Genomic DNA, 10141 nt, shown 5'->3' on the forward strand with positions numbered 1-10141 from the left:
TTTCCTGTGCCAAAAATCCCCTTTGCCACCCAGTCTGCTCGGGAAAGGAGAGGCTGGGGCAGCTCCGGGCGTTCCTGGAGCGAGGAGATGCCGTGGGATGGCCGGATCCAAAGCCCAGGTGCTGCTTTCCAGCCCTTTTCCCCTTTATTGGCCAGGGCTGAGCTGATAAGGGCGAGATAAGAGCGATGGGCCGGGAGCAGCTGAGTCAGCAGAGCCGGGGGTGGCACCGGGGACATCCCGGCAGGCCCGGGGGGTGGCACCGGGGACATCCCGGCAGGCCCGGGGGGTGGCACCGGGGACATCCTGACAGAGCCCGGGGGGTGGCACCGGGGACATCCTGATAGAGCCCGGGGGGTGGCACCGGGGACATCCCGGCGGGACCCGGGGGGTGGCACCGGGGACATCCCGGCGGGGCCCGGGGGGTGGCACCTTTTGGTTCCATTCACACCTCAGTTTCATTTTTACTTTCTTGCATTCTTGCTCCCCTTCTTTTCCCTGGATTTTTGTTCCTCTCACCTCTCACTTTCCCCATAATCTCCCTGAATTTATTATTATTTTCTTTTAATTTAATTCCCAGAACTATTTCCATTCCCATTCCTCTCCTTTTTAGGCTCCTATTTCCATCCTTGCCCACCTCCAGCCAGGATTTTCCTGCTCCCAATCCCTGGCAATTCCAGAATTTCCCCTCAGGGAGCTCAGGCCAGGCTGGCTCTGCTTTGGCTCGGCCACATGAGGTTAAAAATTATTCCCTGGAGAAGGATTAGCCATTAAATGGGAAAAAAACCTCCCGGATTTTCCATTTATTCCTCCCTAAACACAGCGGGATTCAGCGAAACAACCCTCAGCCACGACCCCAGGTGTGTTTTTACCTGGGAAAATCTGATTTTTGTTATTGCTGGGACATCTCAGTCCTGATCTGGTCACGCCCTGGAGATCTGGGGCAGACATCTCCCATCCTCCTCATCATCACCCACATCATCACATCCCAGATTTTCCTTGCTCGTGGGTTCCAGAGGGAACCCAACCTCACCCTGGCATTTTTCCCCCCTTTATTTCACCTCATTTCTTTCGGGTCCACCCCAGCCCGAGGCTTTTTAAACTTTATTTTGCTTTATTTATGCTATTTTTGCTCCCCTTGGTTTCCCTATATTTCCCTGGATTTTTGCTCTCCTCAGACCTTGTGGTTTCACCATTTCCCAGGATTTCTCTCCATTCACCCTCGGGTTTAACCTTAATTTCCCAGGATTTTTCTCCCCTCACTACCCAATTTACCAGGATTTAATCCCAATGCCCTGGAATTCTTGCTCCTCTTCATTTCCCCATCATTTCCCTAGATTTTACCCCGATTTCCCGGGATTTTTGCCCCGCTCACACCTTGCTTTCCCCATCACCTCCCAGGATTTTTGCTGCCTTTCCTTTCCCCGGATTTCCCCCCCCCTTCCCCGGCTTTCACCGCAATTTCCCGGGATTTTCTGTCCCGCCGCGGCCGCGGCTCCTGCCCCGAGCCGGAGGAAGATGAGTCACGGGCGGCTCCGGGGGAGGAGGAGACGCCGCAAAAACGTCGCTTCTCCCGAAAACCTCTTTCCGAGAAAAAACCCCAACTTTTCTCAAAACTCCAGCCTTGAAAAGGAGAGGAAGGAGCGGCTCAACCACCCCAAACCGCCTCAAAAACTCCTTTGGGATGCCGAGGGGAGGATTCCCTCAATACCTGGTGCAGGAAAATCCCCCTGTACCTTGATTTTCCTGGCGCTGGCACTGCTCGGGATCGCTCCAAAATACGGGAAGGCACTGGGGAGTTAAAAAGGAGGGCGATTAATGCCGTGCTGGGTGCTCAGCCCCCCAAAATCCCTCCCCCCCAAAAAAAACCGAATTGGGACATTGAACGTGGGTTTAAATGGGGCGCTTAATCACGAGAGCAGCCAGAAACCCTAAAACTCCCACGACAGAAACCCTAAAGCCGCACAAACACCCCCACGGCCCCCAGAAACTCCCCGGTTCCGAAGGCCCCCAAAAAGGGGGAGCCCCGGAGGGGGGAGGACAGCGGTGCCTTTCCGGGATGTGGGCAGGGCCCGGAGCACCCCAAAACTCCCGGGTGAGCTCAAGTGCCTGGAGGGGGTCAGGGCTGAGACTGGACAGTCCCGGACCCCCCTAAAACCAGGGGTCACCCCCACAATGGGACGTGGACACCCCCAACCCCAAGGGAACCCGAATTTGGGCAGGGAAAGCCCCGCAGAGGGGGGACACGGGGGGCAAGGGGGTCTCACAAGAGACCCCGACCCCTCCCGGGGCACCGGGGGGTCCGGCACACCCGGGACCCGCGATCCAGCACGGGAACAGCGCGATCCGAACCAGGAAGCACCGGGGAGCCTCAGCGCCCGCCCCGAGTCCCTCCCGCCGACAGCGACACCCCGGCAGCGCCCCGGGCCAGCGTCCCGTCACCCCCAGGACCCCCCACAGCCCCCGCACCCCGGACCCCCGGAACAGCCGCCCCCCGTTCAACCACGGGGAGTACCGGGGTGTCCCGGGGAAGCGCCGGAGTCACAGCGGGCACTGAGCGGGGCTGGGCTCGACCAGGCGCGGTGTCCCCTCGGTCTGCCCCGGTCTCCCCGAGATCCGCTCAGTGTCCCCTCTGTCCCCCTCGGTGTCCCCAAACCGGTACCTGAGCCCCGACCCCGCTGCCGCCCTAGCCCCGCCCGCTGTCGCCTTTTGACGGGAACCGGCGCCTTGGCCCCGCCCCCTCCGCGCCCCGCCCCGCCAATGCCAGCGCGGCGTCGCCTTGGCCCCGCCCATATTAACCATATGCGGCCAGCGAAGGGCGTGGTCACAGCGAAGGGGCGTGGCTTTGAATTGCACGTGGCCCCCCGGTAGCGCGGGGGCTTCCGTGGAGGGGCCGCTGGGGGTCCCGGGGCTGCTGCGGGTCCAGGGGCCGCTGCCCTGCGGACCCCTCCCCTGAAGACCCCCCTTTCCCTCCGGATCCCCCTTGCCCTCGGACGCCTCCTTCCCTCCTGACCTCCGCTTCCCTTCGGACCCCCGGTGCCCTGTGGTCCCCCCTTCCCTCCGGACCCCCCTTGCCCTCGGACGCCTCCTTCCCTGTGGACCCCCGCTTCCCTCCGGACCCTCTGCCCACCCTGCCCTTGCTGCCCACCCGACCCCCTCTCCCACACCCGGGAGCGCCCGGCCGGACAGGGGATTTTTGGGGTACCAGGGCCCGGCGCTTTGGGGGCTGCCAGCTCTGCAGAAAGTCTGGTGGGTGCGGGCAGCTCCCAGTAGTGCCCAGTGCTGTACTGGGACAGGACAAATGCCACCAGTACCACAGTGACACCCCCAGCACTGCTGGCCCTTTGCAGGTTCCAGCAGCTCCCGTTGCCCCCCACACAGCCCCGAGGGTGATCTGAGCCTGGGGACCCGCAGGACACACGGATTTGGCTGCTCCTGAAGGATCTGAGGGTGCTTGGGACAGAGCAAGAACCGACTTTGACCATCCAAAGTCCCGTTATTGGTGACTTGGATTGTGGGATTTTGGGCAGAGCCAGCTCAACCCAACCCATCCGAACCCAAAGATGCTCCGTTGCCTGCGCACTCTGTACTCCCAGTTCAAAAAAATCGGGATATTCGTCAATTTTCCCCTTTCCATCCTCAAACACCCAGCCGGGATGCAGCCACCTGCAACACCGAATAAACCCTCCCAAAAAACTCTGCTGCTCCTCCCGGAGTTTGTCGGTGTCCCCTAAACCCAAAATCCCGGGAGCAAACGAGCCCCCGGCAGCCGCGGGCACCGGGTTCAGCCGCCGCAGTTTGCGTGGGGAAAACGTTTCGAAATCGCCTTTAAATTGATTTAATGAGGCCGAGGAGGGGAAAACAACGTCTGGGAAGAAATGGGAGCTCATCAGAGGCAATTTGGTGGCGCGGAAGCATTTCGGGAGGATGGGGAGTGGTGGAAGTTGCTTACTGCCGTGACGGTGTTTTTGGGATCGCAGCTCTTTCCATTAAAAAAAACATAAAAATAAAATATCCCAAAATCCCCAAAAGCTTTTCCCCACTGGCACGGCCGTGCATCGGACCAGCGTGACAAATTTTCCATACAAATTTGCCGTCGATGCCGCCTTTTTCCCACCGGGAATTTGTGCCCCCCGAGCTCTGGGGAAATTTTTTGGCCAGGGAGGGTTTGAATTCCCTCCCTCTCCTGATATCCCGCTGCTTTTCCGCCCTCGACCCAGCCGGGACCAGAGTTTTGGGGCCAAATCCCTCATCCCTGGGACAGCAGGGATGTGCAGGGATTCAGAAGGATTGAAATCCTGCACGGAATTTAATTCCTGCCTGGAAATTCCGAGAGCTGTGAGCGGGAGCCGCAGTTTTTGTGCTGCCCCAGCCTGGAAAAAAGGGATCGGCGGGACTGGGAGAAGAGGAGGATGGCTCAGGGATGTGGGGAGGCAGGAACTGGGATCACCAGGTCACCCTGGGATGGTTTGGGATTGGGAGGGATTTTACGGATCATTCCCATCCCTGGGATTGTCCCTGGACCGGTCTTGGAGCCACCTGGGAGAGCGGCAGGTGTGGGATAAAAGGGGCTGGATGAGCTCGAAGGTGCATCCCAAAAAATCCCGCGATTCCACGATCCCATTCCAGGGCTCAGAAGTTCCTGAGGGACACACGGAAAAGCCAAAAAAAAGCCCGAATCCGATATTTCCCTGTTCTTGGAGCACGATCCCTCATCCCGGAGCTGCTGGCGGGAGGGATCCCGACTCGCCCCATCCCGGGAGAGCGGAAATTTCCCGGGAAGCGTTTCCACAATCCCACCTGGTGGCTGGAAAAGGGGGAAAGGGCTGAAAAAAAAACTGTTTGAAAAAACGGGATCGGACCCAGGATGCCACAGGAGCCGAGGAAATTTTCGGAGGGAATTTTCGGTTCTCTCCCTGCTCTGGGAATTCTCTGCGGGGTCGAGCTCATCCCAAGGGATTCGTAGGGATTCTTCTTTCCCAATTCCTCTCACTGCTCCTTTTCCAGCCCTTTCCCGGGATGTCAAAACCCCCGGGAAGGTGCAGGAAGGAGCCGAGGGAGGGAAGGAGAGCCGGGAATTCTCCCCCCGCCTGGAATTTCGCTCATGGGAAGGAGAGAATAAATGATCCATGAAATTTCCATGAGATACGGAGGCAGGAGGTGACTCTGGAGCTCGCAAAATATTTAAAGCTTGCCGCGAATTTTATATTTATAGTTCGGGTGATTGGGAGAGGGGGGAATTTCGTTTTCCATCAGTTTTCTCTCGGATGTTGAGGGAAAAAAAATCACACGGGAGGGAATTTATTACGTCACGTCCCCGCCCTGCCCCGCCCTGCCCCGCCCAACCGGAACGCGTTGTGTCTGCGCGTGCGCAGCTCGAACCACGCATATATTATGCAAATGAAGGGTGTGGTCACTCGCTCCACCCCCCCGACACTTGGCGCATGCGCTTTGGGTGACACGTCGGGGCGTGGCTCGCTAAACCCCGCCCGTCCTATGACGTCACGCCACGCAGATGGGCGTGAAAATATTAATCCCACCCACCTCTCCTGCGGTTAATGGGCGGGGCCAGGTTGAGTCACGCCCACCTCGTTGCCATTGGTGACGGCGGCTGCGCGCAGAGACGGGGGCGGTGCCGGGCGCGCGCTCGCGGCGGGAGAGGGGCGCCCCCTGCCGGAGAGCGCTGAGGGAAGGGGTCTGTGAGGGGGCTCGTCCGAAACGGGGGGGCTCTGAGGGAAGGAGGGGTTCCTGAGGGTGGGAGTCTCTGAGCGAGGGGAGTTCCTGAGGGAGGGGATCTCCGAGGGAAGGAGGGGTTTCCCAGGGTGAGGGTCTGTGAAGGGGAGTTTCTGAGGGAGGGGCTCTCTGAGGGAGGGGATCTCTGAGGGAAGGAGGGGTTTCCGAGGGTGGGGGTCTGTGAAGGGGAGTTCCTTAGGGAGGGGGTCTCTGAGGGAGGCGGGGGGTTCCCGAGGGAGGGGGTCTGTGAGGGAGGGGTGTTCCTGAGGGTGGGTGTCTCTGAGGGAGGGGGTCTCTGAGGAAGGGGTTCCTGAGGGAGGGGCTCTCCAAAGGCGGGTTCCTGAGGGAGGGGTGTTCCTGAGGGAGGGTCTCTCTGAGGGTGGGGGGTCTCTGAGGTTGGGGGTCTCTGAGGAAGGGGTTCCTGAGGGAGGGGCTCTCCAAAGGCGGGTTCCTGAGGAAGGGGCTCTCTGAGGTTGGGGGTCTCTGAGGGTGGGGGTCTCTGAGGTTGGGGGTCTCTGAGGAAGGAGTTCCTGAGGGAGGGGCTCTCCAAAGGCGGGTTCCTGAGGGAGGGGTGTTCCTGAGGAAGGGGCTCTCTGAGGTTGGGGGTCTCTGAGGGAGGGTCTCTCTGAGGGTGGGGGTCTCTGAGGTTGGGGGTCTCTGAGGAAGGGGTTCCTGAGGGAGGGGCTCTCTGAGGGTGGGGGTCTCTGAGGTTGGGGGTCTCTGAGGAAGGCGTTCCTGAGGGAGGGGCTCTCTGAGGTTGGGGGTCTCTGAGGGTGGGGGTCTCTGAGGTTGGGGGTCTCTGAGGGTGGGGGTCTCTGAGGTTGGGGGTCTCTGAGGAAGGCGTTCCTGAGGGAGGGGCTCTCTGAGGTTGGGGGTCTCTGAGGGTGGGGGTCTCTGAGGGTGGGGGCCTCTGAGGGTGGGGGTCTCTGAGGGAGGGGTTCCTGAGGGAGGGGCTCTCTGAGGTTGGGGGTCTCTGAGGGAGGGGCTCTCTGAGGGTGGGGGTCTCTGAGGGAGGGCTCCGTGAGGATCAGGGAGTCTCTGCTGCGGGTCTCGGGGGTCTCCAGCAGGGCCCCTTCCTCCCGTGGGGTCTCTGGGGCTGTTCCTGAGCCTGTTTCTTGGGCTGGGGGCTGCCTGATGATGCCCTCCATGGATTGGGGGGTACCTTGAGGTGCGCTGGTTTTGGGGGGCTGCGGGTGAAGCCCATCAGGGGATGCCTTTCTCCAGGGACACTTCGGGGGGCTTTGTGACAACAAAGAAACAGCTTCAACCCCCTTTCACAGCAGCACCATGGGCTCTGTGCACTCCCCCAGCCCCAGCAAGGCCGAGCAGGAGGAGCAGGAGCATTTCCCGGCCAGCCAGGAGCCCCTGGGGGACGTGGCCAAGATTCCCTACATGGAATTCACAGGCCAGGACAGCATCACCTGTCCCACCTGCCAAGGCACTGGCTGCATCCCCACAGGTGGCTGCTCCTCTGGGGCTTAAAGACCCTAAAAACCAGCTCTAAACAGCGAAAAAAATAATCACTTTTTCATGTGTTATTCCCATTTTTGCCTTCCCAGAACAGGTGAATGAGCTGGTGGCTCTGATCCCCTACAGCGACCAGCGGCTTCGTCCTCAGAGAACGTAAGGGAGGAGTTCTTCCGTCACTTATTGCTGCATTTAGGGGTTGTTTTCACCCCCCAAAAAATAGGATTTGAAGTATGATTTTAAATATTTCTGCTCTGGGCACCACAATCCCACTCCTGTCATTGGAGTTTTGGGTGCAGCTGCAAAAAAAAAACCCCCAGGATGCTGCTTTGGTTGCTCATTACCCAACCCCAAGTGTGTAAGGGGAGCCAATTTGGTATTAAAAATGTGACAGCAGCCTTTGAGTGTGTTTTCCAAGAGAACCAAACAAGGGCTGGGGGTTTTAGGGTCTGGATCTCACAGAGGAGGTGGAGGATTTAATTTTTTTTTGGTTTTGTCCAGGAAACTCTATGTGCTGCTCTCAGTGCTGCTCTGCCTGCTGCTGTCTGGCCTGGGGGTTTTCTTCCTCTTCCCCCACTCAGTGCTGGTGGATGATGGTGGCATCCAAGTGGTCCAGGTGTGGTTTGACAGGAAAAACTCTGCTGTCCTCCTGGCCATCACGGTGAGCTTCGTGTGGGTTTGGGAAAATGAATCACCAGGGGAACCAGCCAGCAAGGTCAGGGCTGTTTTCATCCCCTCCAGGCCACCCTGAGGATCAGGAATTCCAACTTCTACTGGGTGACAGTGAGCAGCCTGAGCAGCCAGGTGCAGTACATGAACACTGTGGTGGGCAGCCAGCAGCTCAGCAACATCTCCAGCATCCAGCCCCTGAGGGACAAACTGGTACTGACTGGGAGTTCTGGGGGCTGCACCTTGGCATTTCAGTGCTCAGCAGCTTTTGCTCTGTCCACTCCCTCAAAAATGGGGCTGATTGAGCTGCACTGAAATCTGATTTTCTGCTCTGCTGCAGGTGAATTTCACCGTGAAGGCAGAGCTGGGTGGATCTCTGTCCTATGTGTAGTAAGGATTTGCTGCTCCTTGGAGGTACCTGGGGGAGGAAGAGGGTTGGAGCTGCTTTGATTAAAATGTGGGGGAAATAATCTGCAAATCACTCACTCCTCCTGCTCAATTCCTTTGCCAAGAATTCTCTCAAGGTGCTGTGAGATGGTTTTCTTAGCACCAAAGTGAAAAATACCAGCAGGAGCTGCCAAAAACCCCAAATTCCTCAGGTTTTTTCGCTTGCTGACCAATTTCCTTGATCTTTTCCAGTTTTTTCTGCACTTTGCCCAAGGTAAAGGTCCACAACATCGTGATCCTCATGAGGTGGGTCCTGCTTTGCATTCTTGGAGCTCCTTTCCCACCTTACAGATTCTATTCTGTGGTTCCTGAATCCCAAGGGAATTCCAGCCACGGATTTGGGCTCCAGGGAGAAAATCCTGCTTGGATTTTCCCCAGATTCCCCCCAAACCCACCTCAGGGCCAGGTTTTAATCCCAGGGGGGTAGATACAGCGTGGAGCACACAGCTCCCTCCACCCCCACATGAATTTGGGGCTTTTATTTGAGGAACAGAATTGTGTGATTTGTCCCTTTGCCCTGCCAGGACCTCAGTGAAACTCTCCTACATCGGGCACAGCACCCAGAGCACCCTGGAGACCTTCCACTACCTGGACTGCAGCTCCAACTCCACTGCCCCAGGGGCACCCTGAGGACACAGGGGGACCTGAGTGGCTCTGCAGGGACAAACCCAGCAGCCCTTTGGGGCTCCTTCCTTCCTCTTTGGGAAGGAATCTGGAACTTTCCCTCCTCAATGAAGGGCTGAAATCCCCAAGATTTACAGGGTTTGCACCTGTTCTGTCAGGGTGTTCTGGGGTAAATGGATTTATTTTTTCAAATGTAATACATTTCTTTTCCTGCTCAGTGATGGCAGCACCTCAGGACCCCCCCCCCCCCCCCCCCCAAAAAAAAAAGGGACAGTTCCCACCAGGAATGTGCCTGTTACACCCTGGAAGGAGCCAAAAGAACCCAAATCTTTGAAATGAATTTTTCCTCCTTTTTCCCCCTGTGGCTCCAACCCCTCTGGCATCCAGAGGCTCTTCCCTGGGGTTTGAAATCCAGGAATTTGCTGCTTTTTGTGCTCCACTTCCCAAAGCAGCAGGGACTGGAGGGGGTTCTGTGGGAGGCTGGGATTCCAAGGCCTCCCTGCTGGGAGCTGGACATTCCTGCCTGAGGAAAATCCAGCTGCCAGCTCAGCCCCCGCAGCCCTTTGGCACTTTGCCCCTTTTTGGGAGCTTTTTTTCTGGAAGTTCAACCCTCATTTCCCGTGGGATTTGGGAACCAGGCACATCTACAGGTGAGGGAATTGTTCCTCAGTGGAAAAAATGGCACAAAATCCACACGTTGCTCCCTTTTCCAACAGGTGATTCCTGCTCCTGTAGCTTTTTTTAGGGATGAATCCTCTATTAAACCTGATTTGGATCTTTGCATGTGCTGTCCTTTATTTTTTATAAAGGAAAAGTTCTGGATTTTTCCAAAATCCAGCGCTGTACTGGGATTGCTCCTGTGGTGTTTTTGACCCAAAAATCCCAGTTTTGCTGCTGGATTTCCTCAGAATCCCCAAATGGGTTGGGAGGGATGCTAAAGCTCATCCCATTGCACAATCCCAGGGATGGGGAATCCTCTGGGACTGCCCTCACAGGGAGCAATTCCTTCCCCAAATCCCACCCACACCTCCAGATCCCAGTGGGAAGCCACTCCCTGTGTCCTCTCCTTCTGCCCTTTGTCCAAAATCATTCCCAGCTCTCCTGGAAGGACACTCTGGAACCTCCTCTTCTCCAGGCTGGAGAATCCCATCCAGGATTTTTTTGGGGAAGAATGAGGAGGAAAAAGCTGAACCAGGAGCCCATT

The 10141-nt window shown here is 57.6% G+C and overlaps 1 protein-coding gene across 1 annotated transcript; it reads left to right on the forward strand.

Moving 5' to 3' along the window:
* Positions 1-7017: 7017 nt before the first annotated feature.
* TMEM106C (transmembrane protein 106C) lies at positions 7018-8958 on the forward strand (the record flags this gene model as incomplete). Its single annotated transcript, XM_079329241.1, has 7 exons — positions 7018-7189; positions 7290-7353; positions 7699-7858; positions 7939-8079; positions 8207-8256; positions 8506-8559; positions 8838-8958. 7 exons carry the CDS (start codon positions 7018-7020, stop codon positions 8941-8943), a joined length of 747 nt encoding a protein of 248 aa, XP_079185367.1. The 3' UTR covers positions 8944-8958.
* Between the last annotated feature and the right edge of the window lie 1183 nt (positions 8959-10141).

Source organism: Erithacus rubecula (genome assembly GCF_903797595.1).
Source record: "Erithacus rubecula genome assembly, chromosome: 31".
NCBI lineage: Eukaryota > Metazoa > Chordata > Aves > Passeriformes > Muscicapidae > Erithacus > Erithacus rubecula.